The sequence below is a fragment of the Setaria viridis genome, chromosome 2 (assembly GCF_005286985.2).
Source record: "Setaria viridis chromosome 2, Setaria_viridis_v4.0, whole genome shotgun sequence".
Lineage (NCBI taxonomy): Eukaryota > Viridiplantae > Streptophyta > Magnoliopsida > Poales > Poaceae > Setaria > Setaria viridis.
Window position 1 is genome coordinate 9,714,689 of NC_048264.2, and position 21,009 is coordinate 9,735,697.

The window sequence follows — 21,009 nt, forward strand, 5'->3', positions numbered from 1 at the left end:
TGGCGACATGGCCTGGGATCGTCTTTTTGCCTTTGCCTGGGCGCTTGTTGGACTCAGCGAACGTTCATTCGAGATTCACTGGCTTGCTTTTGGTGGCAGGTAGGCTTGGTAATTGGATTATAATTCAACTCTAATCCACATCAAAGCAATTTATTTTTCAACCCAACTCACCCCTTATTTATATTATCTAAACTCAAGCCAATCCACCCTACTATAGTTAGTAGAACCTATGGATTTGCTATAAAAAATCATGATTTGCTATATAAATCTATAGGCTCATATAAAAAAACTCGTATATATTTGAAAGAAATGTGAGTCCGACATGTGGGTCCTACTCTAAGAGCTGGACTCTAAAACTAAAATGTGGTGTTCACATCTTAAAATTTTAGCGAAATTGATCGAAATTTATTGGAGATGAAATGGTTTGACTGCCCGCTACTTTGTGCTAAATAGTATAACTAAACATACATTTGGGCCCGCATTAAGAGGTGGACCCTAGAATTAAAACCTCTCGTTCACACCTTAAATTTTAGCGAATTCATCAAAATTTGTTGGAGATGACTCAATTTGACCGCCCACTACTTTGTGCAAAATAGTATGGCTAAATATACATGTGGGTCCCGCATCAAGAGCCGAACCCTAGAATTAAAATATCTCGTTCACACTTTAAATTTGAGCGAAATTGATCGTTTTGTTGGAAATGACTCAGTTTAAGTGTCCGCTACTTTGTGCAAAATAGTATAGCTGGACATATATATGAGCCCCACGTCAAGAGTCGGACCCTCGAACTGAAATGTTCCTTTCACACTTTAAAATTGTAACGAAATTGATTGAAATTTGTTGGAGATGATTTAGTTTAATAATTAGCTACTTCATGCGAAAAAGTATAGTTGGACTTATATGTGGACTCACATCAAGAATCGCATCCTTAAATTTTGTGAATCAAACCAATGCAACCCACTCTAAACCACTCCCAAACTATTTCCTCTTAGCAGGAATCCAAACCAAATCAAACCATTTGATGAATCAGCCTATTAATAACCAATCTAAATAACTTCAAAAAAACATAATCCATTAAAACCATTAAACCCAATCCAATTAGTAGGGCTAGTGGCAGGAGCATGTCACATTAATCTTTGCTTATATTAACTGCTACAACATATACAATAGCGCATGCAAAATGTGATCCTTCAAACGCAGCATAGTAATAATTAATATACTGGCAAAAAGAAAACGAAGAATGATAAAATTTAAAGGCACTAGCTACCAGTAGGACAACAAGTACAGTGGTAGATTATTTGATCACTACGCCATTGGCGTAGCAGTAGCATGCAGTAATCATCATCAGCACATATATATATAGATACAAGTAGATCAAGAGGAGGAGGATGCCGGCGGTGGGTGAGCAGGAGGGTCCTTGCCGAATCCCATGAGGGCGTGGGTGAGCAGCATTGCTCCCCGGCGGGTGGCCTCCGCGACGCGGCCCAGCAGCGGGAACCCCACCGTGTCCCGGTTCTTGAGAGGCTTCTTGTCCCACCTGCATGCATGCACCATCGATCCATCAGTCAGTTAGTAGTCAGAGATGGTGGCTGATCGATGATGCATGATTATTGATTCCATGCAGCATGATCCACACATGCATACATACCAGTCCTCGTGGGTGACCACCTTGCCGTCCTGGAGTTGGAGCCTGATGAGCGTGGTCAGCTCCACCGCCTTCCCAAGTACCTTGTAGTGCTGCTTGTTGTCGATCAGAATCTGAACATATCACAACGCATGCATTGCATTGCAAATCATGTTAATAATGGTTGTTGGCCTGTGTTCCAATCCAAACTAGTTATTCAGTCCATGATCGATCCATCATTCTACAGCGTATACCTCGGCTTTGCCGGGGCCCGTGGGATTCTCATGTACAGTGTACTCCACGATCTTGGATTCCGCGAACACCTGACCATGCATTGCAGGCATACTATCATTCTTCTTCTTTAGTAGAGTACCATTCATTCATCTTAATAGATGACGGCACAACCGGCAGAGTGCATGGAACTGCAGACAACTCTCTATTACTACTATTAGAGTAGTGATACCAGTATTTTCAAATTGCAGGTCATTTTGATTTTTTAAGATTCATAGATATTACTCTCGCCGTTTCAAATTATAAGTCATTTTAACTTTCTTGAAAGTCAAAACATAGTATATCTATTTGGTGCATAAACCTTTATGATCCTCTCTATAATTTTGGTCAAATATAAAATGATTTGACTCTTCAAGAAAGTTGGAATAACTTATAATTTAGAACAGAGGGAGTATTATGCATCTAGACATACATTATCTAGATGCACCTAAAAAGATAAAACAACCTACAATTTGGAACGGAAGGAGTACCTTTGGAAGCGTGTAAAACGAGGACTTGATCTGCTGCACCCTGTATGTAAGGTAATGTAATTAATGGATGGATCAACAAAGAAACAGAGCTAGCACTAGCAGTGCTGCGAGGCAGACCGTAGACGACGACGTACCCGTGGGCTCGCATGAGCGGGTCCTCAAACGTGGCGTTGGGCGCGTAAATCTCGAAGTCCCGGGCCGTCGCGCGCGATCCGTAGCTGCAATCCATTATATTATTGTCACCAGCAATTATTTTCCTTTTCTACGGCAGCAAAGCAACGCAAATGGGGGAAATGATGCAAGCACAGGCCCTGAACCAACAGCAACAGCTACTACGACATATTGAGGAGATGATGCATGATGGAGGCGCTGAACCTGTTTCAGAGCAAATGGGGGAAATGATGCATGCACCTGTTTCAGAGCAGAGCAACAGCAGTAGCTATAGCTAGGCTAGTAGTAAAAGGCTAGATAGATCAAGTAGTAGCCCACATGTTGAGGAGATGCGGCATGATGCGCTCCGCGACGCCCCCCGCCGGCGGCGGAGACGTCTTCTTGTCTTGCGAAGAAACGCCGTCGTCCATGGCCGTGGAGAATAATAATCCTAGCTTGTGCTTGCGCACCAACACCGAGAGCGGGAGGGCGGAGGAGGAGGAGGCCGTCAAGCAACGCAGCAGCGGCAGGGGTGGTTGCATGCGATGCGACGACGGTCGGGAGGGGAGGAGAGATGGATCGAGCCTGAAGGAGATTATTGAAGATGAGCAGCAGGCAAGGAACAAGATGAGCTGCTGATTCTTCTCTAGCTAAGAGAGACAGAGAGAGAGAGAGAGGCAGTTGACGCCTGCAGTCATCGAGCGCGTGCGCGGCGACGGAGGGCGCTACGTCGGCCGGGTAACCTCGTGGCGGCAACTGCCTCCACGACAACAAACACCAAGCCAACCTGGGCTGGGCTCAAAGGGAGGGCTGCTACTGCTAGGCCCACCAACTAACCAGCCCGTGCAACTACAATCTCTAATACAAACGCTAATAAAAATATTTATATGGGAAGGCAAAACAGGGGCACCTATATTTGTATCATCCATAATATATGGTTCCCATCAAATTGAAATGCAAACGCTGATAAAAATATTAATAGAAAAGTAATACAATCTCTTACCTTGTATTCCGTTGAGATGACGCCTGTAACTCTCATAACACAAGTATGCATCGATGCATGCATACCTGACCTGCTCCTTGCATTGGTTAAGGACTGACGATCCCACCCTTTCCATCTAATTGGTTTTTTTCTCATCCTTTTTCAGGGTCTCGTACTAGGGGCCTATGATAGCACACGCTATGTCCACCAAGGATGGCTGATCTTTCCAGTTAACCAGCATATATAATATAAGGTGTTGCAAATCGGTATGATTCGTGACTTTTAACCCCCAATACTCCAGATTTTTTTGTGTCCTGCCTTATGTCTATGGATGCAAATTCTATTCTTGGATTGAGCAGGAAATCGCCAAGCTTCTGAGATACTCCATCCGACTTAGTGGGTGTTTGGTTCTTTTAGTCCATGGATTAAAGTTTAGTCCAACTTTAGTCCTTACCCTATTTGGTTCCATGAACTAATGTTCATTAATGCAGTTGAACAAACACGTTTTTACCCCTACTACCCACCCTGTTCATACGGCCGCCTATTACCCCATTCTGGCGCCAAGTTCTGCTACCCCCTATTCTTTGCGCTGCTACCCCTGTTCTAGCGCCAAGTTCTGCTACTCCCCTATTCTAGCGTGCGCCTGGTACCCATGTTGTGCCACGCTGCTGGCTTGCTTTGTGCGCATGGCACATAATTAAAATTTGTCATACATTCATAAAACTATTCATACATTCAAAAATTGTCCATACATTTGAAACCATCACAGCTATGACCTACTAAATAAATCATCGGCTATCCAATCACGAAATTGATTCATGGTTTGATCTTCATTCCCATGACGCGTATTTGATATATATCCTTGATGGCGCCAAGTTGCTCTGAAGAAACGAAGGTGTAGCCGGTAATAGAGGAACCACGGCCTCCGCGGTGTACCATCGATCCCCCACCGCTTCGCCCTCTACCTCCACGGGTAGACACGGCTCCCCCACGGCCTCCCACTCTGCCTCCGCCGGATCTCGCTCCAGTGTTTGTGGACCTCGAGTGGAGACCTCCACGGTCTCCCACTCTGCCTCCAGGGGCAAGGGACGGTAGCCCATGGTTGCTGGCAGCATCATCGCCTGGAGGTACTCCAGGTAGGAGCCAAGGTTGGGGAAGCCGTCAGCTTGGGAGTTGAGGTCGAGGTACTCCATGCGCATCTGGGGAGCGGAGAGAGTGGGGGCCACCGGTGGGGAGAAGAGGCCGAAGTCATCTTCGTTGCTGGCGTTCGGGGAAGCATGGAAGCTGCGGGTAGCCGTAGATGAAGAAGCTGCCTGAGAGAAGAAGTCCTGGTACTGGTCCATGGTGGGTGCGGTGGATCCAGTGTAGGGAGGACCAGGGACGGGAGCGGGGAGGGGTGGGGTGCGGGACAGGTGGAACGGGAAGTAATGAGGAACAGGGGTGTCCCCAAGGCCCTTTAGTTCAATTTAATCCACCTCATATGGATTATAGGACTAAATACTTTATTCACCTGTTTGACACTTTATGAACTAAAAGTGATTAAAATGGGTGGATTACTTTAGTCCTAGGTAACCAAACATGATCTATTTGATACGACGCCTTGTGCCTACGCAGAGCTGCACGACAGCAGCATGCTATGGAATAACAGGTGCAGTGGTGTACTCGACGTCCAGGCCCATGATGAATTTGTCATCCTGGGGCGTCTCCTCAACTTCATCAAGGACGCCGATGATGTGCACGTACGGTATCCACCAAAAATGCTGAAACGAGACCTGAATCAAGTTATGATCTTTCTATGAAAGATAAAGTTGGACAGGCTAAACGCACCTTGCCCCATGTTGCATCCTTGCATGATGTCTGTCTTGCTTTTATACTCGTCAAAGAGGCATGGCGTCCACACCGGACAAACGTCACGTTTGCCAAGAGACAGCACGCCTGTTGAACAAAAAGTGGTTCGTGTGCCGTCGATTGCTGAAACCGCACCGCACAGGCCTTTATGGCCATGTTGGCACATGTTGATTGAAGGGACGCTTGTTCGCAGCAAAAAACTCAACAGGCAGTTCGTGCCGTCGATTGCTGCTGCCGCTCCTCTTGCTCCGTTCTTTCTTTCTCGTGGTCCGATCCGAACTCGTTTGCAAATGGGCTAAACTGGTTTGCAAATGGGTCGTGGGCTGTTTATTAGTTGGTAGATGGGCTCCTTGAACTTCCCACATTTTGTATCTAATGTGCCTACCGAAACTAGGTGATTGCTTTTCAACCATCGCAACAATTTTAGCATCCAACAGTAGCCAGTCCATATTATAGTAACAAGCACTGTACCACAGCCACAAATTAGCGTAGGATGTTTGATGGTAAAAGTAGAAAAATACCGATCAACCGTTCGTCGGTACAGTTGCCTTGCGAATCGATGGTACTTCAAGTTTTTACGAGCCACTACTGGTCGTTATACGTATTTAGATGTCCCATTGAACAATTGGTCGAAGAGCCCAACAAATACATCTAAATACATAGAGCAGGCCGACCCATCTGTCCCGCGTGCTTCCGACCCACCAAAATTTACCCGAAAGACCCAACAGTCCCAACTCCCAAACCCTAGCTGCTTTTCTCCTCCCATTCGCCCCGCTGCCATCCCCACTCTCATCCCGCAATATTGAGTCTGCGCGTGCTGCAGCGCTTCGCGGCGCACGACATAGCAGCTAGTGGATCCCACGCGGGGCCCGCCCATGTGCCGATCCGCATTGTTTTCTTATCAATTATTTTTCTATACCAAGTAAATATTGTATATACGTATAAGTTATGTGCACAAATTTTGTTAACAACATTCTCTCAAAAGTTATGACAAATGTTACGCGTATAAGTTTTGATATCATGAAAGTTGTATTACGAAATTCATCACCTAAATTATTGTTAAGAAAAAAGTTATGCGTACAAATTGTGCATATAGGTTACAGTTTTCTAAAAAACAAAATTCGAAGTTATTCTTACAAATTGTAACTAAAATTGTACACATAAGTTCTGCACCCTATTGAAGTTGTGCTAAAAAAATATCTCATAACAAGTTATATTATGGAGTTCGCAACAGATGAGCAGGGAAGAAAGGAAATACGCTGCTTGCTGCTGCTATTTGGATTTGGAAGCAGAGTAGGAAAAGATGCCTATCGATTTCCATTGTCGAGTCTATCTTTCTCCTTCCTTACCGCTAGCGTGCTCGCCACCTCGCTATCTGCTGCGTCACCGCCAAGTTCTTGCATCACCAGCTTCTGCCCGACGCATGGATGGACGCCATTCACCCGCGATGCAACCGGGCCCTCCTCCAGTGCGCCGATGACGAGTTTCAGACTGCTTCACCGGCTTCCTCCTCCCACACGCCCTTGCCCATGGCCATCTCGCTGGCCCGATCCCCCTCGCCCATGGCCATCTCGCCGGCCCGATCCCCAATGCCCGCCGGTGCTCGTGACAGTAGCATCCCGGACGCCTGCACACCTGGTCATGATTGCCGTGCACCGTGGAGCTCTAGCGGTGTGGCACCAATGAACCCCACCTTCACCCCTCCACCACCTCCGCCAGCTCCGGGGCCGTGCACCGCAATGCCATAGCAAACCGCTGCCTCGACCTCATCCCCACTGGGCACCATCACCTCCCCAACGGGGTTGGCAGCTGACAGTGGTCAAAAACTGAGAGACTGTGGGTTACCAGGTTAGTATGTGCAGGCTTAGAGTTAGGATTAGCGTTCAGAGATGGTTGAATTCACACAAGGTTACAGGTTTGGACTGCATAGATGCGTAATACCCTACATCCTGTGTGTTCTTGTATTGTTCTTCTAGGATTCGATCCCTTTACATGGTACATGCATGTCTATTTATACTCTCCTTGAGACCTTGTAAAGTTGTGGGAGCCTTCTTTAGCAACCCTCTCCCACCTCATCTTAGGTGGGAATGTGGTGGCCTAGGTCTATCTCCCTTACTGTGCTCTGGCGTAAGGGCCTTGCCATGATGCCTCGGGGCGGCTCCGGATCGACCCGTCTTGTAACACTTGTAAAAAAATGATCTTATATCCTCAACAAAAATCTCGGTTGTTTTTGGACCTGAGACTAAAGAGGCTTGAGTCTCGGGTCTAAATTTCATGGTTCGTGGAGACCCCTTTAGTCCCGGTTGGTGTTACTTAGGGCAGGGTCCCCCATGGGTGAATTCAAAAGGACAACATCCCTACTTAGTTGGATGTGTTGTGTAGGTGACATGGTAAGGAACCGACGCACGTGCACGTGGGGGGAGCCTCCCGCGGATTTAGAATATTTTGTTGCATACGAATTTGTACGGACAAGTCTGTCGCACAAATTTGTTGTATAAGAATTTGTATGGACAAGTTTGTCATCCAAATTTGTTGTATACGAATTTGTACGCACAAGTTTATCACCCAACTTTTCTTTTATGGATTTTTTCTCAAAATTTTTGTATACAAATTTGTTTCATAATTTTTTGTTAGCGTGCAAAGGATGTTGGGTGCGGAAAAGATGCAGAGGAAGCCCGCAGGAAAATAGTATTCCATAAAAGGCAACCGTGACCCGGTCGAAAATCGATGGCTGGGGGAGCTCCTGGCGCGCACGCTGATAGGCATCCTCCGATCCCAGTCCCAGACAAACTACAATATATAATATATGCAGGTACATGATTCCATGGGCAACTTTGAACAATATTATTCAATTTATTTGCTCCAAGGAAAATGTCTGCGGTGCATTCAAGATTGGCGGAATTATCAACACAGTTTAAAAAAAAATACTACAAATTCCAAGCATAGCTGCATTGGAAAGTACTTTTTCTAGCTGTTAGGCCAATCTTTGTGGAGATTTCATCAAAAAGTTTCATGACTATTGTTTGACGTTATTTTGTCACAATATTTAACTGTGACAGATTAAACTTATTGAATTACTTTGAATCAAGAATAGAGAAAATTATTAAGCTACGTACATCAGTACGTGCAAGCTGTGTATGTGCTCAATAAACACATGGCCGCTATTTAATTAGCGCCTAATGATCATCAGCGGATGCTAGGCAGCGCCCATGCACGTATACGAGGTTGGTGTACGCGTACTGCAATGTGTATCGCCATGCAGCCGGGCTGCGCGGCAGCCGACGCCATCTAAAAGGTTCTGGAGAGGTGGAGGGTTCTAGAAGCTCTCACCATGTGCCCCGGTTAGAGATAGAGTCCAGGTCCTAGATGGATAGAGATCAACCAACCTGTCCAACAAATCAGGAACAAAACATGTGCACTCACGCAACCAACTCGTCCAACAAGCCAGGAACGAAACCTGAGCCCACGTACCCTAACCCTTGGCCGGCAGCGGGGCTACTGCGGAGGTGGTCGGCGGGGCGTTGAGGTGCGTGGCGGACAGGAAGAGTACTGCAGCAAGTGGCGGGCGGCGGGGCTAGGCGGCCAGGCGGGGAAAGGCGGCTGGCCGGCGGGACTCGGGCCGGCGGCGGCAGGGGTTGGCCGGCTGAAACTCTAGCGGCGGCGGCGGGAGAATGGCGCGAGCGTAGTTGGAAAAAACGCTGGCGCGGGGGAGAAAAATAGGCGCGGGGGCTCTCAGAGGAAAAGAACGAAGCGTTATTTTTGTGTAACGAGTGGCATTGGTGGGTAGTTACCCACCAACTCTACGAGGAGGTTCAATAGAGGGGGTTTTGGAGCAGCAAAAGAGGTGCTCCAAAACTTCAACCCTATTTGCACTATAGTTTTATGAAGTTGGCAGCTCCATGGAGTTTTGGAGTTGAAGTGTTTGGCTGGATTTTTTGCTGGAATGGCTGGAGTTGTGAAGTGAAGTCATGTTTGAAGTGGAGTCCCAAAAACCTGCTACGCTCACGTAAGGAGCCCCTTTTTCCATCCGCCAGAGACGCCAGGAGAGGAAAAAAAAAAAGCCGCAGCTCTTCCCATCGAGGCATGGCCAGGAGAATAAAAAAAAGACGCAACCTCTCATCCATCGAGTTCCTGCAAGACCATTAGCCCGGCGACGCCCCGTGATCATCATCGGCAAGCTCCGTCGTCCGCTGTTGCAGCAAGGCCGACAACCGCGCTGGAGTCGACGTGAAGCCGGCGAGCACGTCGAGTAACGCGGAAGAAGGCCATGGCACCTCTGTTCGTCTTCGGTGCTTCAGGTTGATATTCTACTTTCTCTTATCCTTCACAGATCACGTGCATGCAATGTCTGCTCGGGCCGTACGTCGGCCATCCGTGCGGCCGCGTCTCTGTGCCGGCAGTGAAGGACCGTGAGGTCTACCCACAATGGAAGCGCGACGTCCACGATGATCGCGGCGTCAACGTCCACCTTGATCGCGACGCCGCGATGCCGGGACGACGAGAACGGCACCAACGCAATGACGACGCCACAAGGCTGCCGACGGCGACGACAAGACAGCGCTGCCGACGACGATGACAACATGGGGCTGCCGGGACGCGAGAACGGCGCCGACACCACGATGGCACCCTGGGGCTGCCGATGGCGACGTCACCGGGCTGCCGGAGGCGATGCCCGGGACACAGCAAGATGGCACTCCCGACGATAATGACATCAACGGCAAGCTCATGAAGAAGATGCAGCTCGCAAGGAGCAACGGAGGTCCGCGGAGGAATCGACGTCTATTCGAAGCCCAACTGCCCAAGACGAGTCGACGGCGGCCGGGGACGAAACTGCACGTGACGATGGGGCTGGCTCAGTTCTGGACGTGCGTCTATCTCAGTTGAATGTGTACCTGTGTGCACGTACAAGCTGCTGGTAGACAAGCAAGCACTCCAGTATCTTGACGTGAAGACCTTCACGAGGGAGCATCGTCCAAGTGCCCAGCTTGTGCCCACACGGTTCTCTACCAGTTCACAGAGACCGTCCATCTTGACTCGAAGACTACTTCGACAACCAAGCTGCCACCGGCCGCCGGTGGCCGGAGGCTGATGGTAGAGACGACGCCACGGAAGACGGAGATGACGCCGCGCTTACGGCCGGAAGCACTAGCATGTGCAGCCGAGAAGGCCGAGGCTCACCGACGTACAAGTAGGAGGAGGCATCTCATAAGGTCATGCTGCCATGCACGTACGTGTGTGTGCGTGCATGTGCACCTACGGGCCGATCAGAGAGTGTCTCGTGGGGTCATGCTACCATGCCGTACTCGTGTGTGCATGCATGTGTACCAATGAGCTAATCAGAAGGCAAGAAAGCTAATCAGACAGAAGGCAAGAAAGAAGCCGACCATTTTTGTGGTTTCTTGTGACTCCACCTGGACATCGCTTGAAGATCATCGCCACCTTGACGACCGACTCTACCGTGACGTCTACTCGACCTCAACAACACGACCGTGCATATCCGACCCACCACTACTACGATTACAATACCACACCGGTTCATGGACCGATAAGATCATGAATGACGCCGACGCCACATCCACATCAACACTACACATGCATGGAGAACGTGAAGCGAAGACTGAAAACGACCACAACAGTGGAATCGGAGGTGCTCTGCAAGCTTGCAGAGGTAATTAACCGGTAGCCTTTCGAGACCCTGGAAACCAGAAGACCACATCGCGCAAGTCGGATTTTCCCAACGGAACGCTATGGAGCGCACATGTGTATAGGGAACCGGTGTTTGTATTTTATTAAATATGAATAAAGTTTCTGTTCCCTAACCTTTGTCTATTTATTTTGTGTACTTGGTACACTGTCACGCCCGCACTATTCCCAAGGTAAGAAAAATCTTCGTGTGATTTTTCTCCTCAAACAACCATCAAATAACATGCCACATCAATAGCTTTGTTGATGTGAAAGATCGTTATGAGAAAGGAGGAGAGGAAGTTTTATTATATGTGAGAGAAGTTTCATCACCAGAAAACCCAGCAGCACAGTAACTAAATTCTTAGTCGTGACACTGAAACTCGCTGAGACTGGCCTTATGTGTTCCTGGATTTGGCTCTGAACCGTCAAATCAATTCTAGGAAGGGGGAGAAATGGCGAGGAATTGGGTCCTCAATTCCGATTCTAGGCCTCCAATGCTGAACGAAACGCCCGGCCTGGCCTGGGTGAGGCAACGGCCGTCTCCCACGGTCCACACGCTCGCCAGCCTCCCCTGCCATCTGCCGACGACTCCAAAATCCAAATCCATGGCCCTCCTCCGTGCGCCCCCGCCCTTCCGGCAGCCTCTCTCGCCCTCCTCCCGCTCCAGGCGCTGCCCCACATGCCACGCAGTCGCCGCCACGGCCGGGCCATGCCCCGGCCCCTCCTGGACCGGCGTCCATGGAGGAGGCGGCGGCGCCAAGAAGAGGCTTCTTGCGAGCAGGAGGTGGCCGGGAGGGGTGGGGGTGCCTTCTCTCCTGGCCACAACGGATGAGGGGGTCGCTGCTGCAGGCGTTACGAGGGAGGAGGAGGACGACGACGAGTACCTGGCACGGGAGGCCGGGTGGGGGGTGCGGCAGATGGGGCGGGTCGGGGAGGAGATGCGGCGGGTGGCGCAGGTCCAGGCCAAGGCCTTCCACGTCCCCGTCGCGCTCTTCAACGACTTCTTCTTCGACTTCTTCAAAGTATATGCGCACATCTGAACTACCTGCACATTGATTGGATCTGTTCATGTTCTTATGGTCGTACTAATGGTGTTGTTTGTTGCTTGCGTTGGGTCAAGATTAGGCCGAGGTGCTGTCCGCGCTTATCTACAGAGTGAGGAACTCGCCTCCTGACAGGTGACCGACTGATGCTCCTGCTATCTGTGCTTCAAATTGCTAGTAGCAGTGTTGAAATCGTTGCTCTGTTTTCCTTTGCCTGTGTGTTCTGAACAGGCTCTGCCTAACTTCTATCTTTTTGAATTGGTTTAGATTATCATTAGTACATCAATCGGTATTCAGTAGTGTTATGTTTTCCAAAGACTAAATTACAATCACTTAAATGAAGCTTGCAGTGTGGCTTGCAAGGAGTATTACTAGTAGTCAGTTGCAACACAGACTGAAATTTACATCAGAGTTGAAGAATTCTCCATTTCTGCTTATTGTCCAGAACAGAGCATCCTGAGTTGCTTACAAATTATTTCCTTGTTTATGAGGATCCTGCTGCTAAAATGTCAATTAACATGTGTTCTCGCTGAACCTTTTCTTCCATATGTTCTTGTTGTTGCACTATATCTGCAGACTTTGTTAAATCCTCATCTTAGGACTAGTCAATACGGTCAATGCGTGAACCTCATTTTACTGTGTATCATTTCTGCTGACATCTGAACCTTGTTCTTCCTTAGATATGCTTGTTTGGTGGCTGAAGAAGCTGAGCCAACCACCCAGCTATCACAGGCACCCTATGAGAAAATTGTCGGGGTCGTGGATTGCACAGTGCAGGATGAAGATGACATCCTTAAGCACCTCCAAGGCGCTGATGAGTACCTCTACGTGTCTGGAATTGCAGTACTACCATCATTCAGGTCACCTCTAACGGCTATCCCTGATGGCTGATGACATTCAGGGATGAATGCCATAGTATTGGGCCAATTGGGCTGTTTCTCTACGTCCTCAGTTCTGTTTGCCCAATTGGGCCATTTTCATAGCATTTCAGGAAATCAGTTAACACTTGGTGGGTGTGCTTTTTTCATGCTTGCAGGAGGAGGAAGGTAGGGACTGCACTGCTGAAGGCCTGCGAGGCACTAGGGTTCCAATGGAGGCACAGATTCATGGTTCTCAGGGCATATGAGGATGACGATGGCGCTCGAGGTCTCTACGCCAAAGCAGGGTACAGGGTTGTGTCAAGGGATCCTGATTGGGTCACCTGGGTAGGGAGGAGAAGGCGTGTTCTGATGATAAAAGAGTTGCCACTTCACGATAACCAGATATAACAGCAATGACCCCGGCATGTTTATAGAATTGGTTGATCCATATCCCCGGCTAAGCATTGCTTCTTGTGCATGCATCATGTACATATCTTTCTAGACTGTACAGGAAAGGTGCCTGTGTTTCCATCAAGAAAAGAACAAATTATGGTGCAAACAAATACACAATGGCAACTAAAGTTACCTCTGAAGTTACCACTGGCAAACCTCATTTTGAAACCACTGGCAAACCTCATTTTGAAACTGCAACCGGCAAAAACTGTACTGCAGAATACTCCAGCAGCCATAGCTGAAGCTCTCTTTGTGAAGAATATAATTTACTAATACCTGACGGAAAGATCCACAAGGAACCTAGCTACAAGAATGGACAAGAATCTACTTTGTATAGGTATTGTACATAGCTAATCACGGACTACTTTGTCTGGAAACTTTGTATAGCTGCATTTTTTTTTTCTGAGTAGACCCCCTTTACTAGGACATGTGATTCTTTGGTAACACACTACATATATAAAGAAGAAGATTCTGGCATTCCATGGGAAAAACGACAAAAATGATCATGGCATCTCTCCATATTTTGACCCTAAACCAAACAAGGTCCCCTAGCATTTCTTAATCCAAATAAATTCATAGGACTTCCAACATTGCTATTTTGATCTCTACCATCATTAAGTGTGGGCATTCTTTGGTAAACAATCTGTAATCCGACATGTAATTCCGTATTGATATCACTTCTGTTTACAAGAGTAATATTTAGGACAACCTCGGAGTCTGATCTTCATTTTTAACAAAATAAGAAGTACAACAGATCAGAAACTGATAAAGAGGAACAATGCATATATATGGTAGGTCGTCCTTTGATTTATAAATGTCCTATTATGATTGCACACGTTCGTACTGAAAGGGTAGTTCAGAGTAGCTCCTGAAATGTGAGAAGATAGCAATAGCAGTTGATTACAGTTATACACTGGTAATGCAAATTTAGTTAGGACATATCATTTGTGTTGTGTTAGATTATGTGGAAGATTATGATGGAAAATGTTGTGTTATTCAGTTTTGTATCTCATAAATGACATTTTTTACATAACCAATACTTGTAGAGAACTAACCTTCTATCCAACTCCTTTAGTCCCGGTTAACATTGCATCCGTGACTAAAGTGACTTTAGTCCCAGGTCAAAAATGTGCAATCGAAGGCCACCGCGCCGGGGTGGGGGGGGGGGAGCTTTAGTCCCAGTTGTAAACACCAATCGAGACTAAAGCCCCTCCTAGTCCTGGTTGTAACAGCTAGTGGCATGAGGGGGCATTTTGTCCCGGTTGGAAACACCAACCGGGACTAATAGTCCCGGTTGGAATTACCAACCAGGACTAAATCTTTAATCCCGGTTGGTAATTCCATCCAGGACTAAAGGGGGGCCTTTAGTCCCGGTTGAAAGCACCAACCCGGACAAAACGCCTCCCACGCGCGCATGTAGGCGCCTCCCACCCTTTAATCCTCCCTCCTTTTTATACTCTGGCGCAGGGCCTCCCACCCTTCCTTATCCTCTCCCTCCACCACCGAAGCCCCCTCCTCCTCCTCCTCCCTCTCCTCCTCTCTAGCTGCTGCCCCTCCCCTTCCTCTTCTGCTCGCCCCTCACTGGCAATGAGGAGCGGCAGCGGGGCGAGGGCAGGGCGAGCGGCGGGCGCGGGCGGAGGTGTGCGGTGGGGCGGAGGCGGGTGAGGGCGGGCGGCTGGCGCGGGCGGAGGCGTGCGGCGGCCGGCGGGCGGTGCGGGCGGAGGGGGCCACGCGGAGGCGGCCGGGTGGAGGGCAAGTGGCGGCGTGGGTGTGGGTGGGTTTTTTTAATTTTTTTTGAAACTTTTTAGTCCCGGTTGGTGTTATCAACTAGGACTAAAGGGGATCTTTAGTCCCAGGTGAATGATCCAGGACTAAAGAACCCCCTTCATCTTGAAAATTTTATGCCGGATAGATTTTCGGGATCTTTGATCCTTATCAACTAGGACTAACGCCGAGTTTTCTACCGGTTTAAGTAGCTTTTGATGTGTGGATTTATTTAAGAGGAAGCTTTGGAGAAATAATTAATTTCTCAAATTGGCAACATTTATATCAGTAGTATTAAAACCAAATTGTAGACATTAAAGCTTCTATCACTACCCTATATATTTATCGTCAGGGCTTCTACATAGATGACCTAGCCTGGTTGCCCTCTTTCTCGAACACTCCCATACTCTCAGATCCAATGTCCCGACAACAGCTATTAGTGTTATGTAGCACTCCAGTCTTGGTTTAGGAGGCCTTGGGAATTCGACAATGGCTTTCTTTATAACTTGCTGCTGGTTAGGCAGAGGAGGATCCACCTTACCAGCAAGGTTTGGCTACTGCCACACCTGCTTCCTGGCCAAACGGTCCACTCCACTTGAACAGTTCTCTTCACGGTCGACCTGCACAACAAAATAACGAGAAAGCCAAAGTGGATGTCTCTACAAATGTGGGGCTGTACCTGGGCCTACTCGTCTGTTTTCCATTAGCTTTTTGCTGCAAGACACCTTGTCCTCCTACTTAGCCCATCCCAGTATGCATTATTTGACCATGCTAACGACCTTAACCATGATAACGACAATGATAGCTTGAGAAAAGTTGGTCCTTTGATCCAAAAATACAAAAAAAAGAAAGATATTGAAGCATTCCAGATACCTAAAGAACCTAATCAAACATCACAAGTATATATAGCTTATTAGAGCAACTTCAAGAATCTCTTAAAAAATTTTCCCCAAAAATATTATGTATTGGGGGTTCGATCTCCTAAATATTTCTTTCCCCAAAATCGTATCATCCCATAGCAGATGTCCAATACTATCCTCCCCATTATTTCAAAATAGGCCAGATCAGCATAAATGGGCCTATGAGTTGGGCCACCCTCACCCTCCACCTCACGTGAACTCCCCCTCACGCATGATCTACTCCCGTCGCCCTTCTAGCACCGCCGCCACTCCTACTTCCTACGCGGCAAAGCTGCTGCTAGGTTGTACAATTGCAATTGGAGATAGGTAAAATGGATTTGTTATGAGGTGAAGAAGCTTATCCATGAAGATGGGGGATGGATCAACGTACGGGAAAGGAGTTGCTTGGGGGATTGGGGGAGGAGTGGGCTCGTGGGCGACGGAGGCTTGATTCGCGTCGCTGTATTTTTGCGGCGTGTTTGGGGAGCTGTTGGAGGCTTTTTTCCCCTTGCGGCTAATTAAAGGGAGCTTTTGGTGTTGCTCTTAGTTATCTGTAAACTAGGTATAGCTGCATTTTCGCTGAGAAGGCCCCCTTTACTACGACATGTAATTTTTAATTGATGACACACTACTTACAAGACTCTAGCCACCTTTTGGCTACTTTTTTCCTTTTGTGGGGCAAACCAATAAGTACTGTAAATCTGAAACAGAAGGAGGGCTAGAAGAAGATAAATTTCTTAGGTACTTCACTTAGTGAAGGCCTTATTATGTTGTGAATGCGTTATTAGTTATCTATTTTAGGAGGTTGTTTTCATTGTTTCCGATTCTTTAGGATTTGCTCCGGTCCACCGCTAAAATCATTTTTAGGGGCAAACCGTAATACGGAACAACCCCTGAAAATGCATTTATAGGGACAATCGTCCCTGCAAATACTCCATTTCTAACTGCCAAAAGTAGAAGTGGGCTGCAAGACTGCCCCTAGAAATAATGTTGTGCCTGTCCTATAAATAGTTTCTGTATAGTAATGATATGTGGACTGTACCTGTCTTAATAAGCTCATTGCGCTACAAGAGTATTCGTATAAATAAGGTAGAGGTAAAACAATGGAAATGATAGTGCCATCCTTATTATGGTGCCCTGTGATAAAGTAATAAGTTATAAAAGATAGGAGCCGGAGGCATCAGAGACACCATGAATGTTCAAGACAAGCAGTTGCTAAGACAGATCTGAGACAACAACTGCTATGGCTACCGCCTGTTATGAAGAAGTTCGTGCAGACTCTCTCGTTTGTACGGCAAGGTAGGCACGTTGAGGCAGTCTGATCCTTCTGATGATCTGAAAGGAACTCCCTCTTCGGAATTTCAATGTGCCTGTAAGTCTGTCCGCCAATGAAGAGATGTGCCTGCATGCTGTTGAAACTTTCAAAAGTGCATAAAAATTATATTGCCAATTCCATTTTAATTATATTCTTTTTTCTTAATGTTAATAAAAAAGAAGAAAATTCTTATTCTTTCCAAAATTCGATATAGGCTGGGCTGAGATGAGAGACAATCAGATAAATTTTCTCTTCAGCAGGCAGTTCCATATAGAATTTGTTAAAATAAAACAAGCAGGTTATAATTTTTTTATTATTTATCCACAAAGCAAAAAAGGTTCTCATCAAACCCACAATAAAATTGGAAAGAAAGATAAAGTGAGGATGTGCTTCAGACAGTAGGGTCAGATAGGTTCATAATACGAAATCCTCACCCCTTCTTCTTTGCACTGGTTCGGATGCACCAGCAAACTGGCAGAGTGCAATATATAATTAGGAAGGTTTTATGTTATGTGTGTGATAAGTCAATAGTACTTCTAAGTTACCAAGACACAGCGTAAAGTTATTACTTTCATAATTATGTTTTTTGTGTTTGTTTACGATGTCACTAATTTTACTTTAGATCATGGAGTTGGAGCTCTCCCAAAATGTTGCATGAGCATAGGGAGATAACACACTGAATCGTTCAACATGGAGGCATAGAAATGCCATAAGAAAAAGATATATCAATATGAACTTTGTAAGACTTTTTGAGCCTCTAAACAAAGAATAGAAGGCTTTTAGGTTTTACACTGCTGTTGGAACTTTGCAAAGTCAACAACTCCATGTACATGTACTCGTACAGTTAAAATAAAAGAACTAGATGAAAACATGTTAGATCGTCCTAATCATCCTGTGCCCAAATGGATTAAATGGCACATACATTGAGTTTGGAATACAATAGTAGGGAATCAAGTTTTTTTTCTCACGGTCAAAATTGGCCTTAAGGAGTCGGATTGCATAGGTTTAGAATATAGTGGTCCCTCCACACACCAGGTCGTATTACATCATCACTACTACACAACGAGCTGTCCCGCGGGTTTTAAAGTAGATGGGGTTGTGTCCAATTTGAACCGGCAGTGAAAATAGCTATCACCGCATGTTGGTATTATTACAAACCGGCGGTAATACTAACACCGGCGGAAGCCACGAGCCGATGGTGATACTATATACCTTTACCTTGCGTCCTCCTCTCTGCACCTTATCTACATGACAAGGCCTTCTCCCCCTCGATCCATATCCTATCCTCCTCTCCGTCCTTCTCCCTCCCTCTCCCTTACCCTTGATCTATCCTCTCCAAGTCCTCGGTGAAAAGCAGCTGGGTCCCTGGATCTGCTGCCCCTCCCCTCTCCGCTCGCCCCTTAGAGAACCGCTCATGACGACATGAGGTGGGACGGCAGGGCAAGGTGCGGAGGTAGCCTAGGGGGCAGGGCCGCAGCGGCAGCCGGTGGCAGGTGGGGTTGTAGCTGTGCGGGCGGGGCCGCAACAAGCGGGGCTGGAGCGGTGGTAGGCAGTGCAGCAGCTGGCGGCGCAATGGCCGGTGGCGAACAGGGCCGCAGAGGTGGCAGGTGACACCGCAACCGGTGACAGGAGATGCCGCTGCGGTACAGGGCAGCGCAGCGAGCAGGGCCGCAGCAACGTTCGGTGGTGGGTGGGGTTGCAGCTGGTATTTTTTAAATGGGCATCACTGCCGGGTTCATGATCCGGCGGTGATTGGTCCCTTCACCGCCGGCTTATATCCAACGACCACGAAAATTACTGGTGCGGGGTCGTGCAGTAGTGCGTCAACTTTTGAGTAAGAATGATTTCTGCATGTACGAATTGGGGTGGACATATGAAAAACCATCTAGGTGGGGACCATAAGTTTGTGTGGCCGTATAGAATAAAAGATAATTGGTCAATTACAGGAGGGGTATAGATACATGACGGAGCCAAGGAAACTTCCTCAGACTGAGCTTAAACTGAAAGGGGGAGCTGAAGAGAATATTTGAGGTAGGATGTGAGAACAAATAATCAAGTAAACGTACGTAGGAGTATGAGGTGTTAGAAATCCAAAACATGTCCAAAGTTGGTAGCTGTAAAGACGGAAGTGAACGCAAAGAGGCTATCCACAATGAGCATGTGTACCAGCAGCATCAATCTGCCTGCAACTGTCTTGTACGTTGGAAAAAATAATATGGAATATGCATAGCTTGAGCACCACCTATATATAAATATAGATTCTGTGGGGTTTTTTTTATCATTCTTTAGCTACGTAGTAGAATGTAATCAGTTGGTCATCCGACACCTTAAGAAAATATCAGCAAACAGCTGAGCACCCACTAACATAATAAAAGCTGGCCCTTTGATCTGACAAATAGAAAAAAAAAGACCTTTCAGCTTTCCACATACCTAAAATCCACTACAAGAAGACGGGATATTAACGACGGGACGGGATATGTGATCGTTAAAAGTTATTAACGATCATTAATGACCACATACAATTTCCGGTCGTTTACTTTTCAACGACCGGCCAAGGCCAATATGTGGTCATTATTACTAGCTTATTAACAACCACATTTTTAAGTAATAACGACCGCATTTGTTTCAGTAATATTATAACAATACCTAGTATGAGATACTAACGACCAAAATTTTAGTAATAACAACCACATTTGTTGTCGTTAATAATATTTCACTACACACTATGGAGCATTAACAACCAGTTTTAAAACATGAATGATTACCTATACTATGTAAAAACATTGTTGTGCCTGCTTCTTCGGATGGGTGACCCGTATAACAGCAATTACTTTTTATTAATTCAAACTCAATGTTTCATGACCTTCTTTAAGTAGCCAGTACACCAATTACATTGGCTTATTTACAAGAGTTTAGGGCATTAACGACAGGAATTGTGGTCATTAAAAGTTATTAATGACCACAAAAATGTGGTCGTTCATGGTCATTAAAGGCTCCGTCGTTAAAAGTATTAATGGCCACGTAATAATTCTGATCGTTAACTCTTTAACAACAGGGTATGCATGTTATCGTTAATTATGCATAAATAACAACCACTTTTATAGTAATAATGACTACTTTTCCTGTTGTTGCCAATGTTACATAGGAGCCATGTTTTGAATGTTAACAACCACTTTGTAGCAGTAGCGACCACAATATTTTGTTGAAAGCACTGCAGTGGGCTAATTAACGATCATATATTTTTATTTGAAACAGTACCAATATCACAATCTCACTTCTAGTTACTATTCCATATTGGATAATTCTTCCATCTCATAACACATCAATTAACTTGGAGGAAATACCATTTTTGTCTGATTGTGGTCTTACTATTCCATATTGGATAATTCTTCCATCTCATAACACATCAATTAACTTGGAGGAAATACCATTTTTGTCTGATTGTGGTCAACAGACTGAAATAACATATCCATTTACATAACAACAAACTAAATGGACCAAAAAATAAATCTACTACTACATCGGAAAAAAGTGAGGATTCTAATACTTCAGGTAGCCTTCTGTATTTGCATTTGATTGGACAAATACTGTTTTGCAATAGCTTTATAAATGAGTAGCTTTCTCC

General features: G+C 46.4%; 2 protein-coding genes across 2 annotated transcripts; one reads left to right on the forward strand and one right to left on the reverse strand.

Annotated features, from left to right (window-relative positions):
- Nucleotides 1-1,270: 1,270 nt before the first annotated feature.
- On the reverse strand, nt 1,271-3,244 carry LOC117842407 (uncharacterized). The gene is made up of 6 exons (XM_034722857.2): nt 2,875-3,244; nt 2,520-2,603; nt 2,386-2,425; nt 1,879-1,947; nt 1,649-1,758; nt 1,271-1,537 (listed from the first exon to the last, which is right to left on the reverse strand). The coding sequence occupies exons 1-6, from the start codon at nt 3,075-3,077 to the stop codon at nt 1,375-1,377; spliced, it is 669 nt and encodes a 222-aa protein (XP_034578748.1). The 5' UTR covers nt 3,078-3,244; the 3' UTR covers nt 1,271-1,374.
- An 8,243-nt stretch (nt 3,245-11,487) lies between these two features.
- LOC117842208 (GCN5-related N-acetyltransferase 10, chloroplastic) lies at nt 11,488-13,546 on the forward strand. The gene is made up of 4 exons (XM_034722576.2): nt 11,488-12,072; nt 12,176-12,228; nt 12,774-12,953; nt 13,130-13,546. Exons 1-4 carry the CDS (start codon nt 11,503-11,505, stop codon nt 13,359-13,361), a joined length of 1,035 nt encoding a protein of 344 aa, XP_034578467.1. The 5' UTR covers nt 11,488-11,502; the 3' UTR covers nt 13,362-13,546.
- Nucleotides 13,547-21,009: the final 7,463 nt, after the last annotated feature.

Coding starts and splice junctions, on each gene's coding strand:
- LOC117842407 (XM_034722857.2), bottom strand. CDS start 3,077: ATGCAACCACCCCTGCCGCTGCTGCGTTGCTTGACGGCCTCCTCCTCC. Junction 2,426..2,519: donor CCGCTCATGCGAGCCCACGG/GTACGTCGTCGT, acceptor CCTTACATACAG/GGTGCAGCAGATCAAGTCCT. Junction 1,759..1,878: donor CGGGCCCCGGCAAAGCCGAG/GTATACGCTGTA, acceptor TGATATGTTCAG/ATTCTGATCGACAACAAGCA.
- LOC117842208 (XM_034722576.2), top strand. CDS start 11,503: ATGGCGAGGAATTGGGTCCTCAATTCCGATTCTAGGCCTCCAATGCTG. Junction 12,229..12,773: donor AGGAACTCGCCTCCTGACAG/GTGACCGACTGA, acceptor GTTCTTCCTTAG/ATATGCTTGTTTGGTGGCTG. Junction 12,954..13,129: donor GCAGTACTACCATCATTCAG/GTCACCTCTAAC, acceptor TCATGCTTGCAG/GAGGAGGAAGGTAGGGACTG.